At 34.0% G+C, this 22,574-nt stretch overlaps 1 protein-coding gene across 2 annotated transcripts in view; it reads right to left on the bottom strand.

Annotated features, from left to right (window-relative positions):
• LOC116845197 overlaps window positions 1–22,574 on the bottom strand; it is a 54,085-nt gene that overhangs the window by 23,325 nt on the left and 8,186 nt on the right. Inside the window, exons 3-4 of one of the 2 annotated variants that reach the window (XM_032817599.1) lie at window positions 17,811–17,912; window positions 6,924–7,160 (exon numbers count right to left, since the gene is read on the bottom strand). In XM_032817599.1, the coding sequence (XP_032673490.1) occupies window positions 6,924–7,160; window positions 17,811–17,912 (339 nt within the window). The remainder of the gene's footprint in view (window positions 1–6,923; window positions 7,161–17,810; window positions 17,913–22,574) is intronic. The other variant, XM_032817600.1, reaches the window with a different exon arrangement.

The raw sequence follows: 22,574 nt of genomic DNA, 5'->3' as shown, positions 1-22,574 counted from the left end.
TATATATATATATATATATATATATATATATATATATATACTTTTTTATTAATGTTATAATCAATTTTGATAATTTTAGTCGTCATCATCTTATCATTATCATCATTATTATCATTAACACATTGAATGCGCTTTACAACAACATTGGTGTCACTTGGAATTTAAATATCAAGTATCCTCAAGAAGTGCATTTTTATCTCGTAGTTAAATAATATAGCACATAATGCTACTGCTATTTATATATTATTTCGTATTAACATTTCGATCAATTTTATTAATATTATTCATCATTATTTTATTAATTTTTTTTATTATTGAACATTAACACGTTGAATGCCATCACTGGTAACTAGTACTACGATACTACCGTGTTGCATTAACCCTTTGAGCCATAGGGAGATGTTAGCATCATTTTTATTTTCAAGGATTCTTCATTTTTAAGGACTTTAACTAACTTATCGGGGCAGACATACTCGATTATATTACTACTATACATTCTCAAAAACATAAGGAACTAAAAATAGATAAAAAATAATTCGAACCTTAAATTATTATAAGTACATAGAAGTAAAAAAGATATTCTTTTCAGACAAAAATAATTTTAGGGCTAACTATTAGGAATTGACACAACGAAACATTAACCATTTATTCAGGACAATGAACAATATTTTATATAATTTTTTCAAAATTTTCTGTAAACCGTATTTTACAATAAACTATTAAATTACTGATACTATGTATGCTACTAATTTATTATCAAAACCATAAATATTCCTTTTTCATATCGAAAAATTATTATTGTTATTTACTTAATGATGCTAAAAGCGAGATTATTAATTTTTAATACTTATGATCGTCACATTAGACCTGCCATTTCAAACTTTATTTGATCTCAAATTTTAACTTCAATTAGTAACTCTGAAATCTCCTATACACCAAATTTGAAGAAACTTCAAGTTGAGAAATGAAATATATGACTCAAAGAGTTAAAAGTCACAAAAGGTTACAAAAGTTGCAAAAGATTAAAAGTTAATATAAAATATAAGTAACTGCGTTTAGGAAATCGATTATACAGCCGATAGAAAGCCAATGAAATAAGATGAAAATCTCGAATTATATACTTACGCATTTACTGTGTCATTTTTTAAATCATCAATTAGACTCTCGCGCCACTTCAATTGAAGTTGATATAACAACCAATGCGTTAATTTTTTCAATAGTTCGTGATATTATGCAAAGTATCGTTTGGCTTTTCGTTATATAACGACTGCTTAGTAACGCACAATTTCGAGAGTTACTTACTAGCAGAAGGTTGAACAACCACGACAAAAACAAATAGAGTATTGGTCACGTAGGCAAGTTTCTCGTTTTCTCAATCCGCGGACGGTGAAGGGTCGCACTGGCGTTGCCGCGACCAGCCGGTCTGGAATCGCTTCGAGAGCCGTTCGTAATCGCGTCGTTTTTTGCCGGGAAAGTGAATAACGGTAGAGCCGATAGAAACGGTAACACGGTTTTCGCACGGCGGACCTGAGCAATTGCATCTGTCACGTCGCGCACGGCGCGACGGCGAAACTCGTTCCGCCATGATGAACGTTGTTGCGAACAAGAAAAAAAGAAGAAAAAAAAGACAGAAAAAAGAAGTAGTCGTCGAACGTCGTCGTTAATATGCCACACCGTTATTACTAATTGCGTTCCCGTCAGCTGGCTCTTTATTTCGGGAAATCCGCGCAATTATTCGAGATTCTATCCCGGTTATATCGGGTGACTAAAGAAACCAAAGTCACGTCAACGTAGAAACCGGTACTATCATAATGAGAGCAATTCGCAGTTTACAGTTCATCGCTTGTCGTTAGATTGATTGGACTATTTATTTTGCCTATCGCAATCGCGACGAAACCGTTATTACCGATCAGTCGTTCATTAAGGGGATGCCAAAGTAAATGGCCAACTCTAAAAATGCTGATAACGTAGAGGCAGTCAGTAAAATGACATGTCAAATAAACACTAACACAATTAGGCGATTCTTTCCTTATTTCTTGTACGGTGGGTTGCAGAACAATTTAGACATAATGAAATTACGAGTTCACCAAACTGTCAAAATTAAAAATTATTATTATTGTGTGATGTGGGTTCTTGCCTAGTAATTATATTATTAACTAATTTAAACTAGTTTAAACTAGTCTAACTAATTTAAAACTAGTTTAACTAATTTAAATTACCCGGTGTTCCTCGGGTTTCTTATATCTAGAACAACTAAACTTAAATTATCACAACGTGCGAAAGGGATAAAATCAAGGGAAAGAATGGAATGTTCAGGTTTCATGGAATCTATATTTTCCGCAGGATTCTAAAGAATAACTACGAAAAATTTGATCTTGGTTAAAAGATTTAAGAGTTAATAGAGAACACGTAAAAAGATATACTATTTTATATATATAAACTAGAACAATATATGCGCGCGCTACACGCGCGCCATATAGTTAATAAAAACAATAATAAATGTAAAATAAAATAAAAATTAAATTAAATTAAAATATATTTTAATTAATTAATAATTATAAGAAGAGACAGGGAGAGACAGAAGAGGCAGGGAGAAATAGGGAGAGACAAGGAGAAACAGGGAGAGACAAGGAGAGACAGGGAGAGACAGGGAGAGATGAGGAGATACAGGGAGAGACAGGGAGAGACAGGAGAGGCAGGGAAAGACAAGGAGAGACAGAGAGAGACAGGAGAGGCAGGAGAGACAGGGAAAGACAGGGCGAGATATATCTCTTCTGTATTTTTTTTCGTGATCTAACCAACGCGATGACAGCTATTTGACTGGTAATTTGACAGGCACAAACGACATGAAGCAAGCCGCAGCTCACATGAAGTGAGCTAAGCAAGAGAATCAATCAGCATGTTGTCGCGGAAAAACGACAACAATTAAATCTCTTATATATTTTTTTAGAGAGGATTATTATTCTATTTATATTATTATTTATTGCCTTTATTATTATATTATTATATTTATTATATTATTAATTATATTATTGTTGTGTAAGTGTCCGTCCGTATTGATTCTCAGTGTTGACAGTTTGGTGAATTTCTAACTTCATTGTATTTAAACTGTTTTTCACAAATCACTGTATATACAAATTCTATATAAAAATGTGTGTTGCTCTGTTTTACGATATGTAGGAGAAAACTTAATTATGTATGAAATAAATGCCTCAATTAGTGACCAAATAATCTCGTAGTGAAAATAAATAAATGAATTAATAATATACGTGCTAAGCTAAATACACACAAAATTGACTGATATTTGGGGAGTAATTATGTCATATTTTTCTAATTTGTGGAAAGATTTTACTTCATTTATATTTTCTCAAAAGTGGCTAAAATGTATTATTTAATAATACGAGTTTAGTTTTACTACAATTTATGATATAAAGTAAATATCCCAATTTGGTATCAGTAGAATATTATGTGAATTATTAGAATATATATTTTTAAATAATTATTAAAATATTTTATATGAATTCCAAATAACCAAGTAACATTATCGTGAAAATAAAGATATGTATAAATATATTAATACAAAGTAATAGTAAACATTATTTGAAAACCACAAGTCGTATAGAATTATGAATGTATTATTAACATATTCCTATTGACTATTACTATTGACTAGGACTATTGACTTATTACTGCCTATTGACTTAAATATGGCAATTTATAAACTAATGACTCATTTGTACATCATAAATTCCAGCAAATTACGATGCTATTTCCTAACTCTATAATTAATAAGAGATACAAACCTCGTGTCTTTTTTTTATTTTTTTAAACATTTATATGTTATCACGTTTATTCTGGTTGCCACTAGAGACAAATAAATGTATAATATAACTACAAAAATTACATATTTTCACTTTCTCTATTTATAAAATATTCTTTAACTTTTTTTCAACTTTGACGGAACTATTTAAATTGCTTGAAGAATAATTACACAGATCTAACAAACAGACATGGGATTGACTGTCAATTTCTAAGATGTCGGCGAGTAACTTCGAACTGTCGCCGCCAGAGCGATTTTACGTTTGTAAAATTCAGAGTTTATTATTTTTAATTTTATTCGCAACTTGTTATAATTTATAATGTATAAAATTTAAAGCAAGAATAAATGTTTAGAATAAATATGGATTCGTATTAAATGATTTATTAATTAAGAAAAAGGATGTAGTTATCTCAGAAATTGAGACACAGTCACTAATTGAAATATTCAATTCATATAAAGATTTTTCTGCAAATTTTTTCTATGATTTGAACCTTCTAGATTCAATTGTAAAGACACAGCAATGTTCTTTAAAATTTTTCTAAACGGAGCAAACACGCGTTTGATATGTACCAACTGCCAAACTTTTGTATCAGCTAAATATTTACACTAATTGATAGTTCGAAATATTATCTTTGAAAATTTTTATCGTTTTCGTTATATACTGAGATATGCCTTAATTCATTATTTCACGTAAAGGTGATTAAGGCTCACTGGCGCACTTTCCTAAAAATAATTTTTCACATGTAACCTATAAATGAAATACATGTTACAAACAAACCTTTCAAGAGCAATATGTTTATACTGTACAAAAAAATTTTTTTAACCCAATGATATAATATTTTTCGCACTAATAAAAAATATAAAATGACTACACTTGTAACAGCTAGCCCCAGCCTTCCTTATTTTAATTGTGTAAGAGCATTTGTAATTCTGAATAATCAATACAACATAAACTGCGTAAAAAAGGTCAATGAACCGTTTTTCAATAAAGTTTTCAAGTATGACATCCCCTTAACGTTGTGACATTTCGCGTATCTCGCTGAAATATCGCGAATCTTCGTGCACGGACTTTAATCAAGGACGCCGGATCAGATCCCGACTGTGGTAATTCTACCGTCGCGAGGTCGGGTCGTGCCTAGGTCAGGAACCTTGGAATAGTAACCAGATGGGATAGCGCGCAGTTAAAGGTAATTCGGTTGCTCACTTTCACTGCCGTCTGCAGCACTGGCGCCCTTGCCGTCTCGCCTGTTACTGGAATAGCAAGTGTTCTATCGCGATCTATCGCGATGCACGCGCGCGTGCATCGACGCCGACCAACACGGAGAAAATCTCAACTCGTGGAATTAAACGGGGACCAGACGAAAACTCAATGATAAGAAACGATATTTCCGTTACCTCGCAACCGAAAAAAGTACATTAAATAAATACATTAAGTAAATATATATGAAACGTATATAAAACTAAATTAAATAAATAAATTAAGGAAAATAAATTGACTAAAAGCGAAATTCGCGAGAATACTCGATTGCATCAAAAAGTATTGCCCACTGGCTGAAATAACGAAAAAATTATTGAAAATTTACAAATTGTTTTATATTGCATTTTGAGAGTGACACGAACAGTTGCGGACCTTCAATTAAAAGTTATCCCACTTCCAAGTCGAATTTTCGACTCGTGCTACACATTATTGGAACTCATGACATTGCTATTTTTAATGAAAGGAAATATAATTAAAAAACAAATCGGAATTTGTTTGTTCTGTAATTAATTGAAGTAGTTATATTGTGAAATGAGTTCCTTAGAGACGCATTGAAATCAACGTTATAAACACGCTTAAACTATAATATTATCTAACTGTTTATGCAATTAGAACAAGATTGACCATTTAGGAACTGAGACGCATAAATAAAATACTATTAAGAAACATAAAAAATGATTATACTTTCGCGTATTTTGCACGAAAAAAAATTGGATTAACCAGATTTTTTATGAAATATGAACAAGTTCAGAATCAAAACCAGAAATCTTGTTAACTTGAACAGAATTCTGGTAACTTCAAACAGAATTTTCAGATTCGTGCACATTTCACCAGAAAATATGTGTAACACATATTGATTATGTATTTATGTACGCGTTATGTACATATATTCAACTTAACATCACTCCAAATTAATATTTCTAATTTGAATGGTGAAATAAATTTATAACAAAGTTATCCGATAAACGCAAAATTTTAGAGAGCCTCTTAAAGCGTCATTGTGAAAATATAATATTTAGCGGCACAATTACCTTAAGACTCGATTAACATATTCGTCATAATGTGTGATTTTTTTCAGCAAACTATAGAATTGCAATCAATTGGAATATCAATTGAATCATTTTTTCCGTGTAGCATCGTCGATCTCTATTTCTTCGACATCTTGTGCCAAACGATGACGAGTAAAAAATCTCGATTGCACGAGATGCAGATAAAAATCAGGTCGTCCGTATATCTTTGAACATCGACGTAAGACGCGGCAAATCATTTCGTAAATTATTTATGGCATCGCACATGCGTGCGCGCACAAGCGTGAATTCCATCGCAGGCAAAAAGCTTCGCTCACCTTCGATCGAGGTTTTTTACGTGTTGTATAATAATGGAGATAATGATAACTGCGAACAATTAATTCAATAGGTGGAAGTCTCCTATAGGAATCATTCTATTCCTATAATCGAGTTTTCTCCTGATCTTCATTGCAACAGAAAATCCAATTACACGAATAGAGCGTTTTTTTTCTATGCGTTGGCACGAGAATGAGTCTTTTCACAGTTCTCTTATATTTTTTATTTTCATAACAAACCTTTAAAGAACATTATTATCCTCCGAAATGAAAAATTTATCCCGCGACTGGGTCTTGTTTGCCGAAATATTACATTAATTAATTTTCGTTCGTTCTATTTATCCCTTGTGAATACTCATTCATTTATCTATCCCGATCGCAAACAACATTAATGACGTAACACTGCTATAAAAGGCGAAAGAGAAAGAGGGAGAGAATGACCTTCTCATTCTCTTTCACCGTAGCGAGACAAACGGCTTCTACGGAATCGATACGCGACTCACCCTGATAATGTCGAAGAGGAAGTTGCCTGACCCGGCGCCGCCGGCACCGCCGCCGAAACCGAAGAGGAATCTCTTGTTCCTGTTCTCGTCCTCGTTCGTCTCGACCTCGTCCAATGGTGCCAGCTCCTGTGGCGAACTGTCGCTCGACACCTCGTCCGCGAATTGTACACGCACCTCGCTATTCTGCGACTCCGCTCCGATCTCGTTCACTCGATTCTCCGACTCTGGGTTCACGTCCTGCAAGAAGACGCATGACTCTGTATAATCAGGGATCGGCCGACGAGACGAAAACAATTCGAGGTCGCGAGGTTCCGACTTTGATCGCGTGATAGTTTGTTTTGTCTTGTCATTTTCTTTTCTCATACTTATTCATCAATTGAATCAGATCGCAAATTATTTATGATGTGGAAGTCGATCATTAATGATTCGTTATCGATCGATTGCATACGGAAAAAAAAGATGCTGTCAATTGAAAACCTACACAATTGAAAACTTACACTGAGAAAAAAATATCTAGAAATTAACAAATATTTATTAGGTAAATACCACTAACTAAATTAACTAGACTTTTGAGTTTATCTGAATTCGCCTTTCACAAGAGATTGTAAAATTGAGCTGAGAAACTTTGTATACTAATAGAACTAATGGAAAATATAATTTGGTATATGCAATAAATTATTTTCCTGTTTTATCAAAAGAAATCTGGTGTCTTAACGAATTTTAATATAGTCAACTCATCAGTTGTTCCAGCAATAGAAGTTAGCTACAGTAAATATGCTTTTTGAAATGTCTCGAATATTTATTTCTTACAACCATTCAAATAGTATAGTAAAATATAAACGTAAACATACATGCTCACATAAAGATACATATAATTTATATCAATATATTATATCATAAATACATACAGTTATTACGCATAATAACATACTTCTCATTACTGTCATTTGCAGTCAAATTTAATGGAAGTGCACTTTGTAAAACGAATAAAAATATTTCTTTATTATTTATTGGAATAATTGCATAATTTGTTTAGTAAAATTAATGAATTTATTTCGCAAACTCTAATTAGCTCAAAATACAAAATGATTTATTGCAATAACTAAGATAATATCAACAAAAGTGTATTTACTCTATGAGCGAGTTGACAGTTGCTTCTTATCTTCGCTGCAGTAACAAATATTCGTCATAATGTGTAATTTTTTTCAACAAACTATAGAATTGCAATCAATTGGAATATCAATTGAATCATTTTTTTCCGTGTAGCATCGTCGATCTCTATTTCTTCGACATCTTGCGCCAAACGATGACGAGTAAAAAATCTCGATTGCACGAGGTGCAAATAATAATCAGGTCGTCCGTGTATCTTCGAACTCCGCGCGCTTTATGCGTGCATCGAAGTAAGACGCGGCAAATCATTGCGTAAATTATTCATGGCATCGCACATGCGTGCGCGCACAAGCGTGAATTCCATCGCAGGCAAAAAGCTTCGCTCACCTTCGATCGAGATTTTTTACGTGTCATATAATAATGGAAATAATGATTAATATCTGTATCCGTAACGATTTTTATTTTCAGATTAGCCACATAGATTATGATTGCGGTGTGAATTTTGTCGGCATAAGAATGTGGGCCGCTATTCTGCATATACCTTTCGACAATTGTCGGTACGATGTACTAACGACGTCTGTTTTTAGCGTCTGTCATAATTATGAATAATTTAGGTAACAAACTATGAGAAATAGCAATTGTTTTACTAAAAATTTAATTAAAATAAAAAAAACTAAAAACTAAAGATATTAAATTATATCCAAAAATTACACGAATATTTGATACAAATTAATCTTTCTTACTTAACTCATTTATATAATCTTATAGGATTTTCTTTCAAAAATTTTACCAGTATGTTATCGTCACGCAAAAGACGTCTCGTTGAAAATAGCGACGTCGTTGTTTATAAATATCGTTAATCGTTTATCGTTACCATTGGTAACGACAAGAAGTTGCAAAAAATTAGTTTATACTAAATATTTGTTTAATTATTGAATGTAATTTAATGTGTCTTTAATTTTTTTTAACTTCTCTTTTATTTTAATTCAAATTTGTCGAAAAATTGCCATTTTCATTATCTAAAATTATTCATAATTATATATGATGGTTGTTAGTGTGCCAAAACGACAATTATCGGCAAGAATGTACAAGATAACGGCCCTAAATAGCGTTAAGGAAAGTTACGACATTTCAGGTATTTCTGTCGCAATTTCTTTTGAGTAAGTCACACAATTATTAACATCCGTCTTGGTCATTGACACTCCTGGGAAACCTGGTTTTTCTTGCGACTAGCGGCATCTATTCTTGCAATTTTAGTTGTGGAAATCTTCCTCACAATCATAGGGTGCAGACAAAGAGCTGCAATGCTGGTCGCATGAAAAATTTAATGGAATGATGGCGGGTCGAGCTGAATAATCCAAAGTACCATATAACTTTCCCCTTACCGCAACTTGATATACTCTTCCCTTTTATTAACAATGCCTAAATTAACAAAGCATGTTCGGTTCAGATATTTCTGTATCGATGGTGGATTATAGTTCCATGACAGATGGATTTGTAATTTCACGCAGCAACAAGTAACATGCGAATTATAAGTAATAGTGCGTGTAATGCATAACGTAATCGCACGTGCAAAATCACAAACAATCATTGATTATTAATAACGGTACACATATTGCATAAGGTTATTACGACGAACTCTCTATATGTATTATGTACGTAGGAATCGCAGACGGATTGTCATGGAATCGCTAAGGATGCTTCACATGAGAAACAATCGAGTATCAATCACTGATCACAAAGACAGGAATAGCTCAAGCTGGTCTTCTCGAAGACCATCGCAGACACGTGATATGGATTTATTAATAAAAAACTTGCAATTTACAAGACAATAACGTAGAGAATGCTTAGTGTACGAGAAACAAAGGTGATAGAGCGAAAGATCGAGATGACAAAAACTCGGACAAAGATGAATTTCAAAACTCGTTTACCCGTTGGGACAATTGAAAGTCTCAGCGTCGTGAGATCGAAAATATGTGAGAAGAAGAAATATGCATCTGTGAAAAAGAAATAAAGTTTCCAATGAATATATTATTGATACATTGATATATTATTTTAAATATACTTTGAATTTATTTCTAAAGTAAAATGAAGAAATTAGGAAGAAGAAGAGAAACAACAGAAACCGAGTATACAAGATATAATTCTTGAGCAATCGCACAGAATAACAAGTAATTTAAATTGCAGATGAAGATCGTAATGTAAATAATTTGAAGTGCAAAGATGAAGAAGAATCCGAAGGTGAAGAGTGATATGAAATTTTCCAATTGTAATCCTGTATAGACTCCGCAAGTAGAAAAAAGATTAACAAGAAGAATTATCTAACAAAACGTATCTAAGACGTTTTTATGAATAAAGACTGCTAATCTATCGTCACCAAAGCTCAATTTATTATAGTTTATTATTGTTTGAGCTTATATATAAGTGCATTAAATATGCGCTATCAGAAAAACATTTTTAAATACCATAAGATATTTACAATGTGATAGAAAAAGTACTTAAAAAATAAAAAGATATTTTCTTGGTGGATAATAATAACATATTAATTTATCCTATTTAAAATGTATATATATTTTTTCACACCGAAAACATTTATTATACATAAAGAAAATAAAGATATATAAAGAATGTCTCAAAACAATCCCCAAAGCTCTCGTGGAGGCATAGCACGGATTCAAATGAATATAAAAGTTCCATACTGTTTTGTGATATTTGCAATAATTATCGAGATATAAATTATAGAAGATTCGTGAATGATTATGAGAGATATGGTAGATGAACTATAGTGGCGACATCTGCTATCGTGTGCTTATACATTAGATGAAATTGAAAGTGACAAAGTTCTTTCCCTCTTTTCTAATAACTCTGTAGATTTTTAATTACTAAAACAGTACATGCGCGCGCTACCACGCGCGCCATATAACTAATAAAAAACAATAAAAAATGTAAAATAAAAATTAAATAAAAATTAAATTAAATTAAAATATACTTTAATTAACTAATAATTAGAGGAAGAGACAAGGAGAGGCAGGGAAAGACAGGGAGAGGCGGGGAGAGACGGGGAGAGACAGGGAGAAACAGGAAGAGACAGGGAGAGACGGGAAGAGACAAGGAGAAACAGGGAGAAACAGGGAGAGACAGGGAGAGACAGGGAGAGACAAGGAGAGACGGGGAGAGACAGGGAGAGACAGGAAGAGATAGGAAAAGTAGGGAGAGACAGGGAGAGACATATCTCTTCTATATTTTTTTGTGACCTAACCAACGCGATGACAGCTATTTGCTTGGTAATTTGACAAGCGCAAACGACACGAAGCAAGCTGCAGCCCACATGAAATGAGCTAAGCGAGAAAACCAATCAGCATCGCGGAAAAGCGGCAACAATTAAATCTCTTACATCTCTCATCTCTTTTTTTAGAGAGGATTAATTAAAAAAGATTTGTAAATGGTTGCTTGTGATAATTCATTAATGTTTTCTAATTAATAATTAAAAATCTACAAAGTTATTAAGAAAAAAGTTGAGGATATTTTTGTTCAGTTTAATCTAAATGTATAACTAATGTACAAGCACACGACGACAGATGTCGCCACTACAGCTTATCTCCATATATATCTCGCGTGATTATAAATCTATTTTAATTATATTTAATTACTAATAATAATAATTAATTAATAATAATTAATAATAATAATTAATTTGCAATAATATAATTATTGCAAATATCGCAAAACAGTATAGGACTTTTATGTTCCATACTACGTCTACTATAATCCATACTACGCCTTTATAAGAGTTTCAGAGATTATTCTGAGACATCCTGTATAAAAAAAAAGAAAAAGAATAAAAATTACGTTACAATTATATTTTAATTTGCGATTTTTTTTCATATAAAATTAGACTGACGTTATAATATATTGATATTGCAGTATAAATTACTATAAAAATAGAAAATTTAACGATCTCCCGAATATATTATATAAAAAACATTCGATTACAATAATTTTATAACAAAAAGTCAAATATACGTTATATTTTTGAATATACAGTAATTTCAATCATAAAATCTGTGTATGATCCAAGATTATACCACACAAATTTTGTTGTAATTTTTACTACATTTTCTCTGCGTACTAGAAAAAAATGTTTCTTAAATGAAAAAATATATATTTCCTAAAATTTATATAAAATTTTTTGTATAAAAAAATAATTGTTTATTCTATTTAAATAAAAAAAATTTTAATTTAAATAAACATGTTATTAGCACTCACCGAATAAAGTTATTTTTCGGATTTTCGGCAGCCTCAGTATTGGCTGCCACTTTCCTTGATTCTTCATGCTAATGTACGCTTATTAGTTCTAGTTAATAAATTTTCAGCTCGCAGTAAATGCGTTTTATCTGCAATAACCAATAGCCAATCCTTAGCAGCGGCAACAAATCCGTTAGCTCTTCGACAAAGTTCAAATCAGCTACTGAGAGATTCAACTGATAATACTATTCAATTCGATTGATAATTCATTTCATTTATATGTGCGATAAGACGACTGATGATTTGCGAATACAAGTTGTCGACAACAACGTCAACGTTGGTCAATCGACAATTAATCCTTGGACAAACAGGAAACACACCGGGAAAACAAGAGAGAAAAAGAGAGGTGGATAGAGAGAACAGTTAGCAATGTTTACGAAAACGTGCGTATACGGCCGCGGCAGTCCTAGTTGCGCGGTGGTTTAGCGTTCATCAAGCCCTTCGATCGTCCGCGCGGCCGATAATCGCGAGCTCGCCAATTAACTCGACGATAATCCTCGCTCTCACGGACACCCAATGAGTGGTTAAGCACACACAATGTATACGCGGACACCATGGCCGCGGCAGTCCTGAGTGCGCGGTAATCCCGCCTGGTTGTGAATACTCCTCAAGATCATGACCTTGCTCGAAAGTTTTACCGAGCTGTTGACCACGAACGGTCACAGCGTGGTGGTGACTTCGTTGTCAGCCGCCGGTGGTATTATTGCCGCGGCAGCGGCCGTTGTAGTCGCCGCCGTCGTCGATGTTGTTGTTGTAGTCGTCGCAGCAGCTTCGTCTATGTCGCCCAGGTCCACCACCGCCATCATTGTAGTAGTGGTAGTTGAGGTGGTGTTCGGCGCATCGGTCGTATCATCCTCGTCCGGTGAGAACGTCGGCAGTGCGATCGACACTCTGGAGTTTAACGAGACGTTTGAGTCGCCATTGTCGCTATTGTCCTTGTCCTTGTCCTTATCGTCGTTGTCATCGTCGTCATCGTCGTCATCGTCGTCGAAAAGCGACCCTTCGATTTGGGTGGTCGTGCCTCCGTTATTGCCTCCGTTATTGCCGCCGAGAAGATTTCGGAGGACAAGTGGACCAAGGGCGCGAATGACTTCCGCAACAATCATGTTCACCTTCTCTTCTATTCTCTAAAAAACAACAGGCCGTAGCTGAAAGGCTTCCTCCCTCTTTCTCTTTGTCTCTCAACTCACGGCGACAGCTCGATCTCTCTTCTTTTACTGCAGGGCTTCGAGATGTTTCGCTTTATGGCCGTGATCAATGTGATCAAGGTGATATGATTGATATCGATGCGACGGCAGTGAGCGTCGATCTATTGTCTATGAATGATGATGACCTCGCGCGACCTGTCTCGATCTGGGCGAGGATTTTGTTTTCTTTTTTTTGTTTTTTCGTTTCTTTATGTCCGAGCGAACGTCCGTCTAAACAATGGATATTCAATGATGAACGCGAGTGCGAGTGGATGGCGTCAAAGGCTTCGAGAGATCGTGGATTGGTTTTTATGTTATTGTTTCTTGTCGTACCCTCTAGACAGTCTTTCTACCGGGCTCTCTTACGAACACGCTATGAGTCACGAGGAATTAGTTTCACCGTCCTTACGCAACATTGGACGCTTGATGAAGCGTACCTCGGCAAGATTCCAAGCGACTATGTCAATTCTTTCTAGTCAGAAAACAACCTGTTATCCCTACGAGGCAACCTGTTATCCCTATCTTCGCGTTATTTTTCTGTCACCGACGCGTCGACTGTCATTTTGGATGTTTGACCGCTATGTGTGTGCAAGGACGTCGTCGTGCCCATAGATTTATGTACATAGATTGAATCTTCTTACAAGAGATTTAAAAACAAGATTTAAAAAACAACTATATGCCTTTTTCCTGTCCACAGACATTCCTGTTGACTTCTATTGGAGAAAGTTCAAGGTAACGTTCAAAGGCATCACGTTAAATCGAATCTTGCACTGACAGGATATCCATATAAACATATACAAGATGTTAAAAAAAGTTTTTAAGACTTATAGGATAATAATATTTACTGAACTGAGTATAAAATATTTACAAGGAACATTCGCGAAGTGTGTGTCTCCGATTTCGATGAAACTTGGCATATTTATAGAGTGACAAAAAATAAGAAACCCATATTTTTTTATCGGCAATAGATTTGAAACTATCCTTCAAAATTTCACTTTCTTTTTGCAATTTCTGTAACTACTGGAGATAGAACTAAATTTTAGATTGGAGATAAAACTAAATTTTTTTTTTTGTTAAGAGGATGAAAATCCTCATGGATTCTCTCAGCCTTCTGGGAAGAACCAAAGGGTATACCACACAGATAACAATATAATATTAACAAAAAAATAATATGATACAATTAACAATTTGGACACGACCGTATGTTTCACACGAAGACTCATACGTGCCGCCGGTATCTTCCGCATAGATTTTGTCAAATAAATTAAATTTGCAATAAAATTTGCAATAAAACGGCCGCTGTTACATATACATGATTTCACTATCTAGCAGTTATTAATCGCGATCATATAAACGTTTTCTTGGCCAGCAGTAGTAATCGGTCGCTATCATGACAAAATTCGTCGATGGCAAGCGATAAGATCTGTGCGGAAGATGCCGGCGGCACATACGAATTTTTGTGTAAAATATACGGTCATATTTAAACTGTTAATTGGACCATATTATCTTTCGTTATCGTTTTGTTTGGTTGCGCACGTTACTGAGAACGCTGCTCGGTACTACTTCCATATTTAGTAGGTTTATTTGTTAGTAACCTTCCTCCGTTTGTCATTGATTAAAAAGCTGTAAACTGCCCATGAAACTCAAAGTGGGCCAAAACGAAAAAATATGACCTATATTTTATTAAATATTTTTTGTACTTCTACATTTATGCCAAATTAGAAAGAAATCGGAGTGTATCTTTTGAGTATATTTACTTATATAAGAAGAGTTCGAACATATTTTGTAAACAATAATAAGCATCTTATAGGATAATCTTTTGTTTCCATGTCGCTTGTAAAATAATATAAGCAAACAAATTATGTACATTATCAAAATCGGAAATCGCTTCTAAATCCGAAAGAGTTGATTTTTCGATTTATGTTTACCAACATTTTTTATTCATTTTAATGAGTAATACCTAACCTATAAGTCTCTTAAATCTTTTTTTCAACACTGCAGAATATATCGCGCATTGCTATAGGACGGATTAAGTCAGCATTAACAAAAGAGAGCAAGAGAGAATAAGATACTTTTCTTATCTAATTGTATAGTTAGTGAGGAAAGCAAAGGAGAAGAAGCGATATAATCAATATATCCTCTCTTTCTTCCACTTTCTCTTTTGTTTTTCCTGCATTACTCCTTCCCAGAGTGCTGTGTGACAAAGGAAGCATTTGACTTGGGGGATATTTCTTCAATTTTTGTCAATAGTCGTCTGTAAGAGCACGCAGTCTATTTTACAAATCTATGGACATTTTTTTCTGGTCAAATCTTTATAGCCTTTTTTGGAACGTTCAGTCTATGTATACAAGTCTATAGTCGCACCGTGGCGGTGGGAAATCCCCCGACGGGAAATTTCGACATTTCAGCTCCAATTTTGCGGCTCGCGCTCTTTTGTAAACATCGTTATTAGAAGTTGATCGCCATTATTGTGACATGCAACTGCATGCGGGAAAAGACCAACAACAACCAGCATTGTCGGTTGCTAACGAGATGAAAAAAGAAACATCAGCGCATTATTAGTTAAATTAGGAAGTTATTCTTGGGTGATTCAATAGGCGCGCAACTGGCAGGAATTTCAAACGTAAGAACGCGACTTTCCCAAGAATGTCCGCTTTTTGCGAGTGGCACGTCTCTGCTACTGTTGACGAGCAATTGTTTCGTGTGGCGCAATTTCTATTGGGAAAGAAGCACTAACGAAACTTCCCTTAAATATTAACGAAACTTACTTTACAATAACGACACGGGCTTTGCGAAAAAAAGATTGTCCGACTAACTGGCGCGAAGTCAAATACCGAGGCTCAGGGCCACTTCATAGGAGAGACGGAAAAATAAACGATTTCTCGATGAAGTCGAGGAACATCACAACGAAAATACTCGGACACACTGCATCGCGTATGGCTTAGCATTATTGACTATTTCAAGTTGTGATAAATAACAAAATTTAACCAGTGAAACTTAAGCAGTAAGCACGTTGACTGACTATACTGTACTATACTGAAGAATTATCAAGAACTAGACTAACTATCACTATGTTGAAATTCTCGACTATGATAAACTAATTCGTTGCTTAACTGCTTAAGGGAAAATTTTACCACTGTAAAAATCTCATTAAAGTGGTTTCTTTTATCGCATTTTATGAAAGATTATATAATTTTAGAAAATTACTTAAATATAATTTTATATATATTTTTTTATATAAAATATGAGCTACTCTGTTATTCATTGATATTTGATTTTTTCAGGACATCGGGTCGTTCCTCCCTGATGAAGCGGATTGAAATGTTCGCGAAACTTCGGAATCAAAGATGAATCCACGCGGCTCAAACCCGGAAACCAAATCTAATATTCATTGACATTTGTACACCTCGTATAAATATTTGCAATTCTATACAAGTGGAAATATAGTGCAAAATACGAAACTGCGTTATGTCGCAGCATCCTTTTAAGACAGACAATTGTTTATATTGTAGAATACGTACTTATAAGAGCCAAAGCAAGTATAAGAGCTAAACCAAGAGCAACGCAAGGTCAAAGCAATTTCTATAACGATTGTTCTTTGTTTTCATTTGTCAGAAATCTCTTATACCGTGTTAGGAGTCTCAAGTTTTTCTGTGTGCTATGGACGTTATACAATTATACGAAGCGTAAGGCAGAAAATCGTGCAAGTAAATTATTTAATTACAATAATACATGATGCATACATGATGCAGTGTGTACGTGCAACCCTGAACGCTTCCGCGTTCTCATTTCCACGCGGAGCAAAAACCCGTCTGGATCGAAATCCGAAATAAGTCGATCCGTACGCGAGCCCAAGCGCATGAGCAAAGGGTAAGCCATAAGCCAGGTAGTGGCCGACTCACAAATCGCATGCGTCACTTTCTCGGTAAGAATGTCGAGTTAAAAGGCTGAGGTATTCAGCAGTGGGGTATATCGCTTTACCGCGCGGATCCGCAAAGATCACGACGCGAAGGCGAAATCCTATTCTCGAGGTGAGCGACTGTCGAAGGTGCATCGAGTGAGGGTCAGGCGGGGATGCGTTCTCAAGGATGTCGTATTACTCCTTGATAGTTGCGAGTGCTCGCAACTCGACTCGAGCGAGGTGATAACTGTGTGAGCACTAATTTATGCACAACCTCGCGTTCATGAAACGTCGTTTAGATCACGCGTTCATGTGTCAATCTGGTCCTGGCCTTCTGCAGGATTTTTCTGTCACTTGTTTCATATCGACAACGTGTCTGCTCACCTGGGAGATCTCTGGGAAGAACTGTCGTAGGATGCCGATCGTCCTTTTGCTCCTTAGGGCCGCCTCACTGTCGGCCTCGGCCATCACCAGCCGATCGAGGGCCTGAAAGAAAGTTTCCCATTGGCCCCGCCATACGACAATGCCTACCCGAATAAAAATTGAACCTCGTGATTACTTAACCACAAGGTAGTTAATTGGATCTGACGTCGCTATTAGCCAGCAATATAACGTTCACTCTTCCTAGTGGAATACTACACTGAGAAAAATCCTTCGGTTATCCTTCCTTATTAACAAAATAAAAGCACGCTTACTGTTTGATGATCGTTAGAAAAACAGATCGAACAGTTACCGTAGCAAATCATTTCTCACCATTTGTCATTTTAATAAACATACATTGTCTGAGGTACCAGTGACATATCTGTTTAGGTTAGAGTTAGATTATGTTTTCATTACAGAAGTGTTGCTTACAGCAGCAAGTTGAAAATAATAAATTATTCGTTCCCACTACGGTGCCATTTGCCATCCTATATCAATAATATCATTTGTTGTGGATATTGATATTTTATTAAATAAGCAAAATTTTTTTCTCACTGTACTCACTCTACTAGTGGATATACTACATTCAAAAAAATATAATCTCCTCCTGAGCAGAATATATATAGTCTCATAAGGATTTTTCTAAAAACAAAAGGAAAATATTCCAAACACAATATTATTGCTCTTTACTAAGGAAAGAAATATTCTTTCGGTAAAAGTTTCTACTAGAATATAGAATTAATTTTTTAGATATAAGAATACTTTTCTTTTATTTTAGAAACCTCTTACCATAAAAGGATTCTGCTAAAGATTAGATATTTTCTTGAGTGTAATATATAAATAAATGAAAAGATGATTAGACAAAAGAAACACTAAAGTTATGAAATAAAAAGTTATAATTAATTGTTAGCCACTAATTTAAGCCATTCATTTCTGCGTTTTTTGGATTGTTATAAAATAATGTATACTCAATTTTTATTTACTATTAAATTCCCTCCCCTCTCCCCCAAATGCTAGTAGCGGTCTAGTATAGTAGCTGGATTATTTTGTTTTAAACGCGAAGACGCGTTATTTCAGTCTATATAACAAATAAAAATATAAAAAGAAAAAAAATTATCTCGTTTTATTCGAAAATATAAAGGTTTCGTTAAGAACTATGTCTAAAATTTGGCAGATAAATTATACATGTTAGAATAGATAGCGTCATATCTGTCATACTTGATATTGCCAGGCAATGGCTAGATCACAAAACTGATTCTGCACTGCAGTGGATAATCAATGTAACGATCTAGAAAATTTAATTTAGCTTTAATTAATTAGTCAGCTTTAATTAATTTATCAGCTTCTAAATAAGGTCGGCTAGTTATATTTCTACTCAAGTAATCAGGGCTTTGAGACTACGGTGATAATTTTCAACTAATTGTGAAGTATTCAAACATCGCTTAAACTCCACAGGTAGATTTTTTAAGTGTTTGCACGATTGAACTTGGCAGGAATATTCTAACTAGTATTAACGCTTGTAGTACCAGAGGAAATGTTTACGTATGAACAATAGTTACATAGTAATTGCATACTTCTTCGCAGTTACGCGAATATTCCATCATTTTTAATTTCACAAAGAATTTTCAAGCCGATCAGAACTACTCAGGATGTTAGTCATTACTCGCATATTTACATCTTTATAGAAAAGTATTACTGAAGAAACAGTAATGATAAATGGTAATTATTAAAGAAACTAGTAATTAAAAATTACTGATAATTTCTAAAGAAACAGTAATGATTAATCATTGAAAAGTGATTCAGTGATTATTTGGCGAATTATTATATATGATATATTTTCTGTTGAATTTCCATAAATTGACTTATTAAAATGGTTTAGACAATCTAATGTTTGATTATTTTGTTTAAATAATAAAAAGATGTATTTCATATTTTGTCACTGTGTCGTTTCAATCCTATGACAGCACCATTCTTTCTCATACCACGCTATCCCGCTGCTTAACTTGAATATGATCGAACTGAAACTCATGATGCTAATGAGCTGTTACAATACTTTATTTAATTATGTTTATAATATGCTCTTATATCGTTCTCAAACAACATTGTAATGGCATATTTATTGACAAATAATGCAAACAACAATTGGAGTGCGACTGATATTGTTATAATGTATATCAGCGAACCATTAACGACATGATTGCTTTTAAATTTTTAACTAATATTGTAATTAAATATTGTAATTGAACATTAGAACAAACAATAAGTTAGTTTAAAAAATACAAGATAAGAAACAACTCGTACTAATCATGAGAAAATTTATGCTTTATCTCTATCTATTTATCTCATTATTAGGGAATAATTCACACTAGTACTTCATCACAAGAACCTAATAATACATCAATGATTATTACTGTCGCCGTAATCACTGAATTACTCTGTAGCATTAGTAATCTTACAATTTAAGTACTCCAAATTATTTGCCACTAGTAATAAAACTACTGAGCAATAGCAATTTATTACTAACCGACCACTAATATTTTTTTTAAAGGACATAGATCACATAATAATCATTTCTATGAGAAGATAATAATATCGACGAATTGTCTGTATCGAGAAATTTTCGGTCTTTTCATTAAAGTACGTTGAGCACCAATTAGCAGCCAATTGCCAACGTTAAACCAAATTTGTATCCTAATGATATTATTTTATATTAATTCCAACTCTTCCAAATCACATGAAAATATTTTTTTCTAACCGGATATTTCTATAGAGATTTAGTATTATTCAAGTACTTTATATTTTATAGTTACGTCAAAATTGAGATGAAAAAATTAAAGGATTTTAAAATTTCCCATCTTATTAAGTTTAAGAAATATCTGATTTACGATCGCAATAAAGTATATGAAGCAGTCATACACTTTATTATTACAAAAGTACGGTGTTAAAGTGCCGCGTGAAGCGTATCCGCTGTGTGGTAACGGTGAATCAGGAAGAATTGGAATGTGCGTAATTCTCTCGCATGAATAACAAGTGTACAATAATCGTCACTGAGTTCGCTTCGAGAATGTTAAGGTAATTGTGTTCGATAATGATCCCAGATAGCACAGAGAATTCAAAAAGAATTTAGTCATATGTCATCAATTCTGAGTTCATTTTTAGATGCAAAAAACATTCTTTTCATTGAACTGAACTTTGAATAATTCTCTTTGCATTTGCAGTTTTGGAGTCTCTGCAAGAAGTCCTCACAACTCTCTCGACCTTTAAATAGTGACCAACTTTGTCATGACAGTGCATGTACTTGACTTCAAATATTTTATAAATGAAAATTGCTTTTATTATCCAAAACAGTATATCACACACTTGTAAGAAATTTCATTCTGACTAACAACTTAAGTTTATTTACGTTCCATAACGGAAAATATTAATACCAAATTGCGAGACACTTGAAAATATACTTGACTGCTCTCTCTCCTAAAGTAGTTTTAAAAAATTTTTTAACTTTATATTCTTAATATTACTTTGATCTTAACGAAACTCAGAAAAAAGCAACTATAATCTAAAAATAACATTTAACAATTTCGTTTCCACTGTTTCTCTCACAATAAATACATAAATAAACCAAGTACATATAGTCGACATACTCCTTTGGCTAACTAAAGTCGGTCTCTCCTAAACGGTAATCAAGTAAAGCTCATTAACAAGCGTCATTTATCCCATAAGGACTTGTTAACTAATCGAAATAGATCCAAAATTGCATATTATAAGTCAAGGCTCGTTGCACCATAGGATTCCCCGTCGCTTAGATGATCTATCGGCTCTAAGATATTCCAGTAGTTTCTGAAGGTTGATTGGAGCCGAAAAGCTTAATACGAAAATGTGCAGGCTACAATCAAATAATATGTCAGGTTACAAGCGACTCTTGATGACTGTACTCGCACGTTTAGGCCAAAGATTAACGACATTAATTGCCGACCTCGATAGTTGGAACAAGTGACGCGGGCTTAATCTCACGCGAAGGATATGTTTATGAGCGTCAAATTAAAATTTGAAAGGCAAAACTTCAACATGAATATGTTAAGTAAATTGCTAAACACCGACGAAACAGACATTTTCTGACACATTATGTTCGTTTTTTATCGCAACAAGTTGATATTTTGACTATATCTGTTCGGTTGAATCACTGATTTGGATATAGCAATTTGGTAATGTTTTGATGCGCATTTTGCATTAATCTTGAATGAAGTCTCACGGTCAAATTGACTGAACCGCGTGATTGGCCACTAAATGGCCGTCGGATTCAGACGTTGCTCAACTCGTGTGCTATGGTTTACTTTCCCTCAAACCTCGTTCACATTCACGCTGTCTCCGCGACACTGCTGTGAGCATTCTGTTCCAACTTTCAGTCAGATTATTCCGCGTGATAATTGGATTACTGAGTGCTTAAACGTATGATCCGTCGCCGGATAAAAAGATTGCACGTTTAAGTACTCAGTAACAACAGCTCAACATAAAAGAAAGAAGAAATAATTACATATAGTTATGTCTGATTAATTAATAATTTCACATAGTTGATATTCCCACCACTTGATATATTTGTGACGATTCAAATATTTTTCTAGATTGTGAATAAATCATGTACACTGAGAATCTAAAAGAATCTAAAAGAAAAAAAACTAAAAGATAAAAATTATATTTACTCATACATTAGATAATAATAACATATTTACT

This window comes from Odontomachus brunneus, unplaced genomic scaffold, assembly GCF_010583005.1.
Source record: "Odontomachus brunneus isolate Ranch 3 - 2012 unplaced genomic scaffold, Obru_v1 Obru_scaffold_050, whole genome shotgun sequence".
Taxonomy (NCBI): Eukaryota; Metazoa; Arthropoda; class Insecta; order Hymenoptera; family Formicidae; genus Odontomachus; species Odontomachus brunneus.
Note: the sequence above shows the minus strand (reverse complement) of the source record. Positions and strands in the feature narration are given on the sequence as shown.